We start from the raw sequence: 16998 nt of genomic DNA, 5'->3' as shown, positions 1-16998 counted from the left end.
AAATAATTAAAGCGCTTGCAGGATTCTTTAGGGAAACAAAGTAAAAACCGATAATGTTTGAGAATCAATTCATTATCACAAAAAATAACATTACTTTAGTCAAGTGTATAAACATTTTCTTACATTCCTACCATTAAGGGTGGTTAACATAAAATTAAAATACTAAAAACTGTTTAATAATCGAGTGAAAGGCACAATATGAAGTCACCTGGAAAATTATTTCCTGATAAAAGTGACCTGCGTATGCACTAAAGATACAAGGTGCCTAATGGTGTCCCCAAAGTCTATAATTTCTTTTCTTTTCACTGATGTTTTAAGACTCAAAACACATTTTACTGAACCATTTCTCAGTTGTATCAGTGTCACATCACCACACAGCAGTGTGAGCAGCTGAAAGCGATTTGGTTCAGTAACCTTAATACTATCACAGCAACTGTATTTACTACTCTCTCGTGAGCAATAATAAAAGCATGAGTCAGGAGTCAGGATTTCCAGTCCAGCAGCCACTGGAAAGACACACTTTGCCAAGCATCTATACCTCATTCACATCTCTATTTCAGACCAGAACAGTCCAGCACAACAACCACCCCACTGTGCCGCCCGAGCACAACCTCCGAGTCATATTTCTGGAAATCAAGTGCAAATGCAATTTTGACAGACATGCAATTTGTGTCTAATCGAAGCTTAATAACAGCTTCCCTGTCTGAACACAGCACTGACATCATATAATTTTCGTAACCTTTTAGATGCATCACTAAAATACAGTGATTCATTATGTATCTATGCAACTGTACATACCGGTTTGAAATAGATTCTTATATTTACAAAGATGAGGATATCAAGCAGAGAAAGAAAGAGTGCACTTACCAGTTTAATAGCTACATACTCGTTGGTGTAGAGATTTTTACCTGAAACAAGACAGGAAAGATGGCTTTTAAAAATAAAGTACACCACTTGCGACTTCAAAAAAGGTTCACCAGGGAACGAGCAACTCTGTAAGGGACTGTGTCTGATTGAAGATTTTTTTCATTCAAATTTCCTGGAAACTTTGCAACAGAAAATGATTCAATCGTATTTCCTTTTTTCCCAGCTTGTCTCTGATTATACGCTCAGTTGCCTAACCAAAGATAATGCAGTCTAATGTAACAGTCCTGCAGTGAAGTACCTTCATTCAGTTATAATGTTCAGTTTTTATTTAACCGTTTTGAGAGGTTTTGGTTTAGTTCAAGGTCATTTTGAAGGCTGCTGTAACGTTGTATTGCATCATACAGAGAGATGTTTTATTCATATAAATGGGGTGGACAAAATATTAGAAATACCTCAGCATAATGCAATATAATTCAACCGTACCACAAACGACAACCTTCAAAATGACCATAACGTTGAATCAATACTGTCATATTCAGACCATTTAATGCCACTGGCATCATGATAATGTGACAGCAAAATAATGCAAATACATCCTTACAAAGAGCAATGAACTTACAATTCTTAAGCATATTCAGACATTGGAATTGGGATATGAAAAAAATAATCATCTCTTTTTGTAGTTAACACATTCAAGACGCATACAATAAAGTCTATCAAATTATGGCATCTTTACAGGATCAGCCCAAAATGACTTAGTTTGAGACTTAATACAAAATGTATCCAACAACAACAACAACAACAACAAGTGATGCCTGACACATGAGCTTAGCGAAGCTCCACAACAGTGCAGTTAACACCATAATTCAGCCGGCGTGCTGCAGTCAGCTCCCAGGGAGGAGTCTGCTAGTGGATTTACGCTGTGGAGGCACAAACTATAAAAATATAATGCACGTAGCTACCGTGATGTCACCCACTGGTTTGTGGACTGCCATTTTGAAGCCTCGAATTCTGCATTTCGGCTGTTGCTATCTTAAATTTTTGGAGCCAGAAGTGACCATATTGGGACAAGAGGCTGGCGCTGTGGAGTAGCGAGGGGTGCGGACTGAAAAGCCAAGGATACTATCGGCAGTCAGCCTGTCACTCAAAGTGGCCCTCCCTTAATTTTGCACAACTTTAAGCCTCAATAAAATATAAAGGGGTTAGTTATATGAAAATTCATCCCCCATAGAGTGGTCATGAAAAGGGTAATTAGCTATAGAGACAAAAACTGTTTTTGTACCAGGCTTTAAACATGTTTATTTCTGCTGTAACACTAGGAATTTTAACATGGGGCTCTATGGGAATTGACTGGCTTCTGGAGTCAGCCTCAAATGGCCACTCAAAGAACTGCAGTTCTTTGAATGTTCTTTGGCACCTTCACCTTGGCTTCATTTTTCAGCCCTGGGGTTGTCACTTAAGTGGAGGATGAAGTAGCTGAGGGGTAAAACCACAAACGATGGAATTTTGGGCTCTTTGGTCGGGGTTGGCAAGCTGACAACTATCAGGACTGCATCTTCCAGTCCAAAAGTGCAGCTGCAGGCTACTGGTAAGCTACGGGGTTGTCGTCTTTTAAGTGTTGTGTTATTTTTCCTCAGACTCACGTGAGTAGGGCGGAGAAGGATAGAAAAAAAAAAACAAAGGGATGATTGCTGCAGCCAAGCAATAGACGGGAAAACCGTTCTGTTTATTCTGGCATCGTGTTGGCTCAAATATTGGTGATGTTCTTACGTAAACAAACACGTATAAACCAACAGGCAATATCAAGGTCAACGAAATGATCGAGCTCATTTTCATACATCAAACAGTAAAACAATAACGTAATTATCGAGACAGGCCTAAATAACACCTCTCAGACAGTTTAGTTTTGCTTACTTGTACCTAATAAACTGCAACTGAGTGTATTTACACACAGAACCAACTGCTATAAACTAAACTTTGACTCTGTCAGCTGTTCCATTAAAAACAAGGTTTAGACTTAACCTACCGAGTTTTAATTCACCAAAGTTTCCACAGCCGATCTTCTTGCCCACTCGAAAGTTCGGCCCCACCATGAGGACCCCAGATGAGCTGGAGGAGCCAGATGGTCGAGACGAGTGTCCGCTGCGGCTTCCCTGGGAAACTTTAGTGCTCCTGGCGGGCCGCTCGCCATATTTATCTCTCTGTTGATCCATGGTGTGAGCAGCACAGGTCAGCAGGAGCCTGGAGTGATGTACGAAGAGGCCTCCTGGGCCGGGCCCACCACAGCCACAGCCCTAGTCACTGGCAGTGCCTGGATGGCACAGTCACTCTCATGAGACACAACCTGGCACAGCAAACTAGCACTCCTCCCCGTCCTCGCCCTGTCACCTCTAACAGTTGTTGAACAGGCTGATCTCTGGCCTCAACATTTGTCACAGGAAGGAGGTGGTAGACCTGTAAAAAACACATGACAAAGACAAAAGACATTAAGTTTCCACAGAGAGCAGTGCATGGAACATGTAGGCTGAGGCTATATCCACACTACTACATGTTCATTTTAAAACAAAATCTCAGTTCACAGTGTTTTAGCACCCTAGTATTATGGGATACCAGGGTATTAAGAAATCTCAACGGTATGATTTGTAATACCATCAAAATTCTAGCACTCCGTAAACTCACTGTATGTAGTGCACATTCTGCACTGCCAGAATGTCTGAGGTTTCTACTTGTGAAAAAGGCAGCTGAGCAGATTGACACCGCCATTTCAAGTGGTGGTGGTGGTGGGGGGGGGGGGAGTTACAGGACTGTACACAGCTGGCCAGGAACAGCACGTTTTCACATCTAATTCGATGAATTCAGGGTTTATCTTGACCAAGCCAGCAGAGGTGATTGTTAGAGCAGTGAACTAACTAACTAGATGACTTATAAGACTAAACGAGATGGTTCTGCTGAGTTTTATTGTGTTTCTAAGTGTGTTTTATAATGACTTAATGGGCAATTTCATAACATTTGTCTAAGTTTGGTAAAAGAAAGAAATTTGAACTTAGAAGGTGTATGGTTGTATCTATCTGTTTAATAAGGAAAATAAGTCTAAGAATTTCAACTTCATCTCATTTTGTGAATTTTTATAATGTTGATTTATATGACAAAAAGCTGAGAGCTTGGCTCGCAAAACCTAGTAAACTCTGCAGTCGCAGGGTTAGGGTGGGGGACACTATATACCTATATACACCATATACCCCAGTGCAATTTCTGGAAGGTGTGAAAAAATAGATATGATAGTTGGTTGCTTAGTGACAGAAAATACTATGAAGATGGCGAAAAGTAAGACGAGAGATTTCTTTGCTTAGACCGACGACAAGGAGGAAATGCTACTCAGAGTAACACATGAGTATAAGGTGGTCAAAGTGACATCAAACACACTGGAAGTCGTTACAAAGCAAATAGCGACATACGAGAGCAGCCCTGGACGGGAGCATTATCCATCTCCAAAGGAAACCATGGCACTGGGAAAGAAGTACCCACACAAGAAGGATAAAATCACAAAAGGTATGTTGACCTAGCTGTAATATTTTGGCTTGACACACTGTGGCTGATAAGACCCAATCAGGAAGTGAACATGGTTGTCATTTTCAAAAGTCCCTGTTTATTTCCATCTAGACTAAAACGCAACCTTGGAGTTTTCAAACTAAAACTGGATTAGCAGTGTCTTCAAAAGTCTCTGCTTTAAGGGATCCAAAACGGTGGAGTACTGTGAACACTAGGTGTAAACACAGCAATAGTTATACCTTTAAAAACGAAATTGTAGTCATGAGGATGCAGCCTAAGAAGTTGTGTCAACATCCTACAAAAAATTGGGCTTAAGAACCAAATTACAAGATGCAGGCTGATCTTTTTCTTTAGCACAAAGCTGAAACGTACAAATATCATAAGAGCTCTTCCAAGTATAAAAACACAAACCACAAAATGGTGACACTCAAAATAACATTTAAATTACAATTCCACAAGCCAGCACATTGAAAACCCTGCCACTGCAAATGTCAATTTTAAGTAGTTTCACACTGAGGACATTTTGGCTATTCTAAGTCTTGAACAACATGCCTTTGCTTCAAGAAGTGAAAACACACAACACAATACAGTAAAATAAAACACAAAGTGAAACTGAATAAGGCTTGAAACGTTCAGTAATGATCCACAGTCTTGGTTGAGGGCACTGGCAGGAGTAAGACATTTTGTCATTAAAATTTTCACTACACTTAATATTACATGGGAAAAAAGGTGCAGCAAAATCTGGGAAAAAATCTGCACATCTCAGCAGAGTTCAGTCAGGGGGCAAGTCATGCACTGACTGCTCAGACAGTGAGGCATGGTGGGACAGCTACATCGGCTAGACATTTAATTTTAATAATTGAGAAAAAGCTCCATTTGCTCTTCTTAACTCCTACAAAAGGCTGCCACGATGAATAAAGAGGACCACAAAACAGTCAGCAATAATCTCTACAGCGTTTCAATGCCGTTCCAGCAGCTACAACTATTTTCTAAATTTAACTCCACCGTAACATTGCGAGTTTAGCTCATTTTTGAAGGTCATGAATCATGTGAACACTCACTGTTTACAAGCAGACGGTGCTAAACGAGGACAGGGCTGGCTTACTGTAACAGCGCTGCTGAGCTAAAGCAATAGTCATCAAGTCACAGTGGTCACAGAAAACACCAGTAAACACTCTGAGCGTTCAACACAAACCTGAAGTCATAGTCTGTGATCATGAAGGCATCTAAGACTCTCCACCACCCACAGCTATAGCCTGGCAGACAATGTCAGCGGGGAATATTATGTAAACAATTATATAAAGCTATGTCTGCTCGCAAGGACACCGTAGCTTAACTTGATGGACACCGGTCGGATTTCGTCAAGTGCTCAGAAAAATGATTTTGGGATCAACCTACCCCCTTTCTACCACAGGCAATGCGGATATTAAATTATGTGATTGTAAAACGTAAGGCAGTTCGGTGTATGATTCAGCAGTCATTAAGAAATAAAGCATATGATGTTTATCAGCTCCAGGCCTCTTTGGGAATGGGGACTTCCTATTCTGTTATTCATCTTCAGCAAGTTAGTGCACTGAAGCGAGCTGCAGACAAAATGTTGCCTGTAAATCAGAAGATCACCACTCATTACTTCACCCAAAAAAACACATTTAAAAAGAACCATTTCCCATTTAAAATGACTTTTTATCCTTTCAATAAAAACAACAGCTACTAATGTTTTCATGACAATGCTGTAATTCCTGAGCATGGAAAAGGCTGCTGCTGAAAAGTATTTGTGTGTGGGCTTCCGGATGACTCATGCTCAGTATTGCCTGCAGTGCCTGCACAGATCTCAGCATCAAAGACAGCTAGTTTGCTCTCAAGGGCAACTGTGCACTGTTGCTATTACATAAAACCAGGAACAGAACAACACGGCTATAAAACAGGTTTGCGGCAATGACAAATAGTGAGCTGTGTAACCGTTTCCATTGTGCAAATAATCATTTGTAGGCCACTCTGATCCGGTGCGCACCAGTGTTTAGATTAGCTCGGCTAGGTGTATCTCCTGATCAAAGACCATCTTCACACACACACACAAACTCCGTGGTGGATGCAGAATAATAAACACACACTCACTAATTATTCCCCAGGCGCTGTTGTTACCAAAGAGCCCAGACTGCAACGCCACATTGCATATCACTGCTAAAATACTGAATTATACCTGACCTTGTGATACAGCTGAACACAGCTTTGAACTCCCAGTTTATTCAAAGTTGTTACTACAAAAATAAGGCAACACTGGTGATTCAATAAGACTGTAACGTGTGACTATAATGCAGTGTGGGCATTTGTTTTCAGGAAGAGAGGCATGATTGATAACTGGTCAGGAGACACTGAACTGTCACACTGCTGGTCATTGGTCATGTCCACTCATGTGCTTCTGGGTGTTAATTAAAGCCGATCAAATGTTTCAAAATTCTGTTCATTTCCACATTTATTTTGTTTTATTTTGAGTGCATTGTTTAAGATGATAATGCAACACACAAGTTCTCCGAGTTTAAGACCAGTTTGTTTGGAGCAAATTATAAGCAAGTTTTATTTCAAAGGTGTTTTCATGCTAAATTCAGAGTATGGGATTATCACGTTATAACAATATCCCAAAACCGATTCCGTATGTACAGTTTCTTTGCCTGTTTTATGCATCTGCAATGCAACTCCACAGCCACATTGTATTTCAGACATGTTCAGACATGCCTAACTGGAGGATTAGGATGGGAAAATGAACATTAAACTGGTGGAAGGACTCAATTCAAACAAGGCAGCAAAACTACGCTTCATGAAGGGTTCCAGCAAAACATCTTCAACCTTTAATTACAAAGGCGTATCACACTATGTGCTGTAAACGATCCCCTAAGTATTATTTACCTAGTGTGTATCATTTTCTTTGGTTGTTGATACATCGGCTACATTTAATGTGTTGTGACGTGCTCATTGTTAAATATATATTAATCTATTGAAAAAAACTTGACTAAAGCAAATCATAAAGGTCTTGCAACCCCTGTTTTCATCTTTAGATTAAAAGAGTCACAAAAAAATCTTGTTTCATTTAGCTTACGTGGGGAAAGGGAGACAGACAGTGTAACATCTCCAGCAGCAAAATGTAATGCCATTATAAATGTTGAATTTAAGATGAAACGGTGCAACTCTGCAGCAATTTAAGCAGATACTCAATGGCAATATTATAGTATAATAAGGTGCCCCTGTAATTTTATTCACCTCATGTGTGTTTCAGGGATTTACAAACTAAATATCATAGCGCAACTGCAAAAAACTGCAATTTAATATATTACAAAGGAGTTCTGCATCCTGTGTAAATTCACATCAGTAGACCACCTAATTAATAAAGCGGATAACAAATTCAAGCAATCCGCTGGACTGCTAAAAAAAAAATGGTCTGTGGTTTCCACAAATGGCTTATTCAGTTTTGATGTGATGTGGGGAATCCCCGGCCTTTATCCCTGCGGAGGCGCCATGTCTCCTGATAAATGAGGATATGTTTGAGGATACACACCTTTTGGCATCCTATAAGAGTAATTTGGTTTCTCAGAAGGAGGAGACACGAAGGGATTTATCCCACTGCAGATTTATCTCATTAACCCCTTTCTTTCTGATTTGTTATTCTGTCAGCAATCAAAAATATCATGCACTGCAAACAAATATATAAACTGATTACTTCCAGGCCTAAAATTTGTTCTGTAAATAAAGCATTTTGCCTTCTTCCAGTTTGGTAAAATGTGTTCATACATTGAAAAAACACTGTCCTCTTAAGGTCAGGTTCTCATATTAAAATGCCTTGATGTAGACAACATGCAGTCACTAATAAAAGGAAGTGATATTGTCAGAGCTGCATGAGTACTCGGAATCAGACATAAACTAATCTCTATTAACAGATATCTGCCCATGTATGCTGAATCCGAAGGCAGCGGAACAAGATTTTGGTATCAGAGGCGTTCTGGTTTACATTAGTGGTCTGTTTGTAGTCCCACCAGTATTGACCAATCACGTTTGAGTGGCTAGTAAACAGTCAGTGTGGGGAGCAAAAGAGGAAGAACGCGTTGGTAGAAATGCAATCTTGGAACCCATCAATTATCGTCTGACCACAATTCAGCTTGACATTAGCTTTTTTTAGTTGACTTTTTTTTTTTTTTTTTTAAATGACCTGTGCACGAAGAGCAAGCCTTGGCCTGTTCCAAAATATTGGCTGTTGTGCCCTTATCGTCATCAGACCGATAGCCAAGGGGGTTTGAGAATGGACAGAAACAACCTTCGGTGAGATCTGATACTTGATTCCCCATCCCTGCTTCTCCAGGTCAGGGAAAGTGCAAAATTTAGGCCGATGCAACGTTGGAGAAATGCTGAGGCAGCGTTCAGTTGTGTATTTTGAATGTCATAGTTTCAAAGTGGAAACTGTAGCTGGGTTTGTGCTGGAGTAGAGTAGATAAGTAAATGTGGCTGAGTGTTTGATGGCGGTATAGATTTATGATAGCGCAGGCAGCCTGATGTTTGATATAGTGCTCATTTGCATAAAGGCGTTTCATTTGACTCTGGCTTGGCCTGTATGAGTGCTCAAGGAGTAGTACCATCATTATGTGCACTGATTCATTTCCCTATTTAACATTAAATGCAAAAAGTAGATAAAATTTTACATTCTTATAATTAAAACATTAGATTGACACTCATTTGCTTCCTGAAAAATTACAGTCATAACTTGACTGATGTCATTCTGTTCACACCTTTGACTTAAGCTCATTCTGCATGACCAAGAAACGTGTCATATTACGGACAATGCTCTCAATTCTGAGTTGTTGTGACTACAGCTTACAGATCTAACATTTGTGTCACATCACCTATACACTAATATTGTTTCAGCTGGAAGCATGCACCAGACTGTTTCTATATTCTAGTCTCACTGGAACTGATGATGCAGGAATTTGGTGTTAGTAGAAATATATAATATATAAACACCGTATTATGGCAGTATTATTTTCACAATGCTGTTATAATACCCAGTGAAATGTGGAGAAAGTATCAAAACACACACATCAACACAAGTGTTTATGGTCTAGTCACTGGCACAGAGCCAAAGCAGCAAGGCTGACTGACAAAAAGTGGCAAAAGGTTTTTCTCTGATAACGCCGTTAATCAAAAACTAAACATTTCAAGACTTCAGGAAAGTCTGCGTAATTGGTTAATAGCTAGTTTTTAAATCCAGAGTCATTCACTGGTATATGTTCTTTCAGCAACACGCCAAGGTGGCACTGAAAATATATATTAGACTTCAACAAGCCTTGATTACAGTTCACACATTTGCCAAAATATCTCAAGAAACAGTGGCACTTGGAGCTGATTAGCATCTATTAAAAATGACTAATCTGTTGACATCTTTTCATTTTTACAGAAACATAAAGGCTCTGAGTGGAGTGATTAACCTTCAGTGGAAAGATCAGCCTGAGAGGGGGGCCTGCCAATAGTGCGGACTCCTACTGTGGCAGTGCCAGCTAACAGCTGCCTCTCTCTCCTTACCGCCAGCTCTTATGAACTATAACTGGTGGGAATTTAGATTATCTGCTATAATAATAGTTATTTTTATTTGTAAAGCACTTTTTCTAGGTCCAAAATGCCAGATACCAATAAACAGATACATAAAATAATAGGTAGGGATATAGTTTCCCTTCACACATGTATACATTCATGACTCTGCACCCACATCTATGATAATGAGCTCATTTTTCCATCTCGAGTGTGATCTGCAAATCTTGCACATATTGCATGATAAGCAGAAATATACTCATTTTGTCAAGTCAACGCATTGTTTATTTAACATTTAATGAGGAAGTCCACATCGTGTAGTAATTAACTGCATGTATGCTGAAGGATGAGCCACTGACCATGTTTCTCAGGTAAATAATTACCTGCAAGATCTGCAATGAAAACAACTGGGGATTTTCCCAGTTTGAGGCCTGCACACAGTGAGTTTGTTGCACATAGTCAGGCTCCACTTCATAGTGACATTTTGAGTAAATGCAACACAGACAATATTTTACACCAGCCTTCACAGGAACTCTATTAAAGGATGCCAACGACAATATATTGTGGATCCACATAGCCGTAGTTTGGGCAGAAGTCCAGCTGGTAACATATATCTCAATAAGAAGTGGTTTGCATTGCTCTCTTAAAATCACTGTGTTGTTTAGTGAAAAATGACCCCAACCAGTTATTATACTAGAGAAAGTGTAACAGGATGATTCAGTAATAAGCAATCTATGCAGCTGAGCAATGAAAAAGTACATTTAGTTGGCTACTAGCAAAGAAAATGTGCACATTAGGAGGTACAATTTAACCTGACATCTGCACCTGCTAAAAATCAACATAACCTGCACCAGTTAGATTCAATATAACTGTGCCCACGGTGACCAGGCTGAGGAGGGGCCTTGGTTATTAAATACATTTTATATTCTGTGCCATCCTGTCTTTGCATCCGCTACCTTGCACTGAGAGGCAGTGATAACACTGTGTGTGAGGAAGTGTTTTGTACAGGCAGCTGAGGCTAATATAAAGATGATCGATCCTTTGTAAAAGCGGGCCCTCCAGCTGAATCAAAACAAGGAAGCGAGTTGGCAGTTGGACGCCAACGTCTTGCGAACAAAGCGAGCCTTTGGCAGTTTAACATCACTGATGGTCACATCGATTAACTCACCGTTAGCAGAGTTAGCTTTCGGGCTTGCCAACAGAAAACCTGACTAACCAGCCACAAAGCTAACGTTAGCCAAACACTGCTAAGCCACAGTGGCTGCTTTGGTTTAAAATATACTCTCCCAAAAATAACCACGCACACATTTCCATATTCATCGTAATATTTGTTTGGTTAAGAGGCACCAAATACAACAACCAGGCTCAGTGCTTGGTGTTAACGCCTTAGCTAACACCTACTGATGGCTAGGTGACAGCTGGACCGAGCGCAACAAGGAAATTAGCTCAGTTAGCAACGAAAATATTAGCTAACAACCAAAAAGCTTACTATCAAATAATGCTTTGCTAGCTCATCGCACACAAACACAACAGGCTCACCTTCGCTGTGATAAATCCACACGATCAGGACACGGCGTGTGTGTCTGCCACGACAAGATGTACACGAGTAACCCGGAGCTTGATAGAAAGGTTTTCAGTGTGACTTGTTTGTGACTGATGTTTCACGCTAACAGCGGAGTGTCGTTAGCGGCTCTATCCATTCTTCGCTGCTCGTGAAAGGTTCGAACACACCGGATGTAGAAAAACGGCACCGCCCGCTTCACAGCGCACACTTCCGGGTCAGGACTGATGCTGGCTAATTAATAAGTTTATCAACATGTGTGACAAAGAAAAGCATCAGGTATTTATATTCAAGGAGCTGGATCCAGCACATATTCAGCATTTTTGTTTGACTGTAAAATTTAAAAAGTCATATAAATATTTTTAGAATTTTTTTTTAAAATTTTTAAGTTTGCATCCTTAACAAATGAAGTAACAGCAGAAGAATAATTCATATAATCATTTTGTGTGTGACTAATTTAAAGGTATTCTGACACAGTGCAGGGAAACAACAACACATTTTTGTGATGCAACATTACAAGGACATTACAAACAGACATTTTCTCATCAAAACTGATATTAATGATTCCACACAACATTTAAGTCTTTTTTTAAAGGTGTATTTTTCACTGGTGTGGCCTCTTGTCAAATCTATTCTAACTAACCAATTATCTTAGTAACTTACCTTCTTGTCTTAAATCATTTTATGGGTAAAATATCAGATAATTGTGAAAAATGCCTGTTGTAATTTCAGCAACTCAAGCAAATAATAATAATAAGTTTATGACCATATATGACAAAAAAACACATTCATCACATTTTCATATTTGAGGAGCTGAAACCACTGGATATTTGGCATTTTTGCTTGGATGTGATTATAGTAACATTATAAAGGTCACCTAAATCATTTTAGGAAAATTGCTTAAAGTTTGCATCTCTAATAAGATGACAGCATAAAAATAATACATCAGATTTTGGGGATACAACACTATAAGGAAAGACATTTTCTCAAGAAAATGGATTTTAATAATTAAACACAAAATTTAACTTCATCTTTTTAAAGATGTATTTTTCACTGGAGTGGTATAGCGTCGAATCTTAGTATATTTTATCTCACCTTATCTCTTTTTTCTAACAGTATCTTCCTTTATCTTTAAGTATTTTATGTTTAAAATGTCAGAAAATGGTGAAAATGCCTGTTATAATTATCAACAACCCATGCAGATAAATTCAGATGTCTTGCTTCAATCAACCAGCAGTCTAAAGCCTACATAGATCAAGTTGATATGATATGATAATAAATGATGAAGTAAAGCATCAAATCTTCATATTTGAGAAGCTGGAATCATTAGATATTTAGCTAGATTTTAGATGTTATAGTTACATCAGAAAGTCACAAATAATTTTAGGAAAATTGCTTAAAGTTTGCATCCCTAATGAGGTGACAGTGTAAGAATAATACATGTAATTCCTTTCTATACAACCCATTTGAAGATATTCTAACACATTACAGGGAGACAACAACACATTTTTGGGATGCAACATTATAAATAAAGACATTTTCTTATGCAGTAACTTTGTGCTTCAGTCATGTTCTGCCAGTTATAAACCAACGTCTTTGCTGACGTTCGACATGTGATGAGACAGCGCACAGCTCTGTGGTGACAGACATGCATACTGATTAGATGTAGGCTATAAATGACTTATACATATACATATATGTATATCCTCACTATGTAACAAGACATTTCAGTGTATTCAGGCATGCCAGTGTCTTTTAGTAAAATCAGTGGAATGTAATGAGTACATCTCCTTAAGTACAATTCTAAGTGTGTCTGCTTTATGCAACTTTATACTAACACTCCACTACATTTTACACTGAAATATTGTACCTCTTACAGCACTTAATGTAGTTATTTGATCACGTTTTACCTGAAAGAATATGACTCTTTTACAATTCATCGTTCTATAATAAACTACATGTCAAATGTCTCTGAGTTGTTATCATTACCAGCAAAGAGACACTTCTCCTCTTAACTATTGTTTCATCTTAGTAACTGTTCAAATGATTCAATATTTCATAAAAATAAAACATAAAGATCAGAGAAAAGTCTAGTAAATTATTATACATTTGTGTATTAGAACTTAATTTCTTTTCTCACCCTCTCCCATTATCATCCTACGACCCCTGAGATATATCGTGACCCTTTGGAGGGGCCCGACCCCTTGGCTGGGAACCACTGGATCAAACTAGCTAAATAGATAAAACTAGCTCCACCTTGAGTAGCTACAACAGAAACATTCAACACATTGATGTATCAGTAACAGTCTAATAATGTTACTTCACATATCAGTCACAGGAAACATTTTACTGCTCAGTTTACTGCTGATATTTAACGCAGATTTAAGAAGGCTACATCAAGTCTATCTTAAAACAATGCAAACATTTGCATGTTGTGCTGTTCATGCTGGACATTATCAAAATGTCCGTCCCTAAAATGCATCTGTGACAGACTTAAAAAACTTTGAACCTGTCCTTTACCTAGGATTTTAAATGCAGGACTTATTCTTAAAGTCTTTTAAGTAAAGGATCGGATTACTTCTTCTATCACTTAGTAAAATTCCTCCAAATATGGATAAAACCCCAGATCCACCAACAGGCCTGAGGGCACGTGAATGTGGAGAAAAGAATCAGGTAATTCATTATTGGTATGAATGGCAGCCCAGCAGTGCAAAACACAGACTCCCCAAACATTTGGATTGATTTATCCCTAACTGAATTTTTAAGAAACAATGAGAGTGTTTGGCTCCTGCTTTTTTTTTCAGACAGATCCAAGGTCAGTGTTTTTGTTTTAAAAGTCATTTTGGCAAAAAACATCCACCAAGCTGAACTGGAAAAATAGAAATCACCACAAAATATTCAATGCAAGTGTCTGATGTGGTGAAAATGGGGCCCTTAGACACGAGGCCCCTTTAGGTTTTTATCCAGCCATGTAAAACAGTTGTATTCAGTCTGCATTAGTCTGTACATCCATTATACTTATAAGTAATAAAAATGCATCATAACATTTTATTTTGTAGTCACAAGGATATATCAAGGTACACAAATGAAAGAATATAAACATTTATAAAACACATAAAGCACATGCCTGGTGCAGCCACAATGAGCAGAACTATGCCCATCTTTGTTTGCTGTTGTCTGCTGCTCTTTGTGTAATGCATAAATTCAGACCTGTTGTTGGTGAAATAGCGTTGTTACTCACAAACAGCAGTACCTCACAATTATTTGCATAATAGGCAAATCATTCAAATTTAACTATGTATAGTTTCATGAGATAACACCGGATTGTTTAGGAATGCCCCCTTTTTCAAAAACATGTTTGACACCATTTTGTTGGACCACAGTGGCAGATACGACCATAATCTGAAGAAGAAGAAGAAGAAGAAGAAGAAGAAGAAGGAATGTGACGATCAGAAATGTAACTGGGAGCAAGGTCATGCAGTGCTTTTTAAGTAATCAACAGGATTTTGTAGTTTGTTCTGAATTTCACAGGTAGTCAGTGGAGGGATGCAAGAACAGGTGTAATGTGGAACCGACAGCTAGTTCCAGTTAACTGCTTGGCAGCTGCTTTTCAAACCAACTGTAAACAAGTTAGAGCAGCTTGACTGAGGCATGTGTATAGGGTTGCAATAATCTAGCCAGGAGAAAATGAAACTGAATTAATAGATCAAGTTCCACAGAAGATAACATACATCTGATTTTTGGGATACAACTTAGCTGAAGGAAAACAGGACTGGTCGAGCCTGGAAACACGGCAGTCAAAGTCATATACTGGTCAAAGATGATAGCAAGATTCTTAGCAACAGGTTTGTTATTTGTGTTAAGTGGCCCAATCAACTGATCAACTGTAGTGGCAAAGTTATCAGGACCTATTTAAAAAAATCTTTGAAACCCTTTTGTCAGGGTTTAGGTGGAGAAAATTAAGAGACCTCCAATTTTTGGTGACAGCTAAGCAGTCATGGAGGGAGGACAGCTGATTCACTGACTATTGGGTCTGCTAAATAAACAGATGTGTATCATCAGCATAGCAGTGACATGTCTTAGAAGCAAGTGAACAACTGACCCAGAGGAAGCATGTACAGCAAGATAAGACAGAGCTTATTGTCAAGGTTAACATGTTCTTGGGTTAAAAGCTCAAATCAGCACACTAACATGCTGATGCTGATTGGGTTAACTGTTCAATTTGTTCGCATTTAGCATTTTAGCACGCTAACATTTAACACCTAAGACAAAGTGCAGGTAATGCTGATAGGAATGTTATTAGTTTTAAAGGTATTTGATCACAAATCAAAATGTAAGTATTACAAAATAAATATAATACATGTTGGCCAGATGATGGCGCTAGAGTTACAAGATCAAAATTACTGCAATTCATCACCTGGGGACCATGAATAAAAGTATCACAGTACACAGTCCCATGTTGGTCAATACATAGTACATCAATAAAAAACTAAAACTGTTTAATGTTTCAACAGGGTCATTTGTATTATTACATTGTGAAATGCAGTGTCGGGGAGTTTTTGCCATTTACTGTGTACTTCGAACGCTACATGTTTTTTTTTTTTTAAAGATATTTTTTGGGTGTTCTAGCCTTTAACTGACAGGACAGCTTAAGCGTGAAGGTGGGAGAGAGAGAGGGAAGGACATGCAGCAAAGGGCCACAGGCTGGAGTCGAGCCCAGGCCGCTGCGGCAACAGCCTTGTACGTGGGGCGCCTGCTCTACCACTAAGCCACCGACGCCCCAAACACTACATTTTTTAATGAGGTGCAGAGAGTGACATGGAAAGGAAAATGTCAAAGGTTTGAAAAGATAAATTGTATTTTTGCAAGGTTGTGTGAGAACTTTTGCTGACATCCCTCGCACTTCCCTATGACTGGTGGGGTATTTCGTTATTTGTTTATGTATGACCTGTGAACAAGTGGGCACTTTTTGCAGTAAAATCAATTGAGAGGCATTTTGGTGGCATTTGACATTTTTTTGTATAAGTATTTTGTACATTGTCAGTTTGATCCTACTGTACTGTTCTACAAAGCAAATTTTACAAATTAGTTTTTGCTGTTGGTCAACTTCTTCCAGTGTGAAGTAATTAGCAGCTTGCAAAGCTATAACAGGATAACTTCACATAAAGTTATCCTGTTAAAAATCACGTTTGAATTGAGAAACAGTGTGCAAAGAATGGATAAATTGAGGAATATGGCTCTTTTACACAATTTGATTAAGTTCTACATCATGCTTGGGTTGAGACATGGTGAGATTCTGCGGTTATTGAGCCCGGTGAACGATACTGTGACAAGTATGCAAACACTAAAGCAGGATTTATAGTTGTGTGGCAGGATTTAAAACACGTGGGGCTGTACAGGCAGAAGAAATTAGTCCGACCCTCTGGAGGAAGCATCATTACGCATTGATCAGG

At 38.8% G+C, this 16998-nt stretch overlaps 1 protein-coding gene across 4 annotated transcripts in view; it reads right to left on the bottom strand.

The window, feature by feature from the left end:
* csnk1g1 (casein kinase 1, gamma 1) overlaps nt 1-11703 on the bottom strand; it is a 50961-nt gene extending 39258 nt beyond the window's left edge. For all 4 annotated transcript variants that reach the window (XM_049597683.1, XM_049597692.1, XM_049597701.1 and 1 more), the window contains exons 1-3: nt 11524-11703; nt 2894-3321; nt 868-908 (exon numbers count right to left, since the gene is read on the bottom strand). In XM_049597683.1, the coding sequence (XP_049453640.1) occupies nt 868-908; nt 2894-3080 (228 nt within the window). In that variant the 5' untranslated portion in view covers nt 3081-3321; nt 11524-11703. The remainder of the gene's footprint in view (nt 1-867; nt 909-2893; nt 3322-11523) is intronic.
* Nucleotides 11704-16998: the final 5295 nt, after the last annotated feature.

This window comes from Epinephelus fuscoguttatus, linkage group LG2 (assembly GCF_011397635.1).
Source record: "Epinephelus fuscoguttatus linkage group LG2, E.fuscoguttatus.final_Chr_v1".
Classification (NCBI taxonomy): domain Eukaryota; kingdom Metazoa; phylum Chordata; class Actinopteri; order Perciformes; family Serranidae; genus Epinephelus; species Epinephelus fuscoguttatus.
The sequence above is the reverse complement of the archived record's forward strand: the minus strand, read 5'-3'. Positions and strand labels throughout refer to the sequence as shown.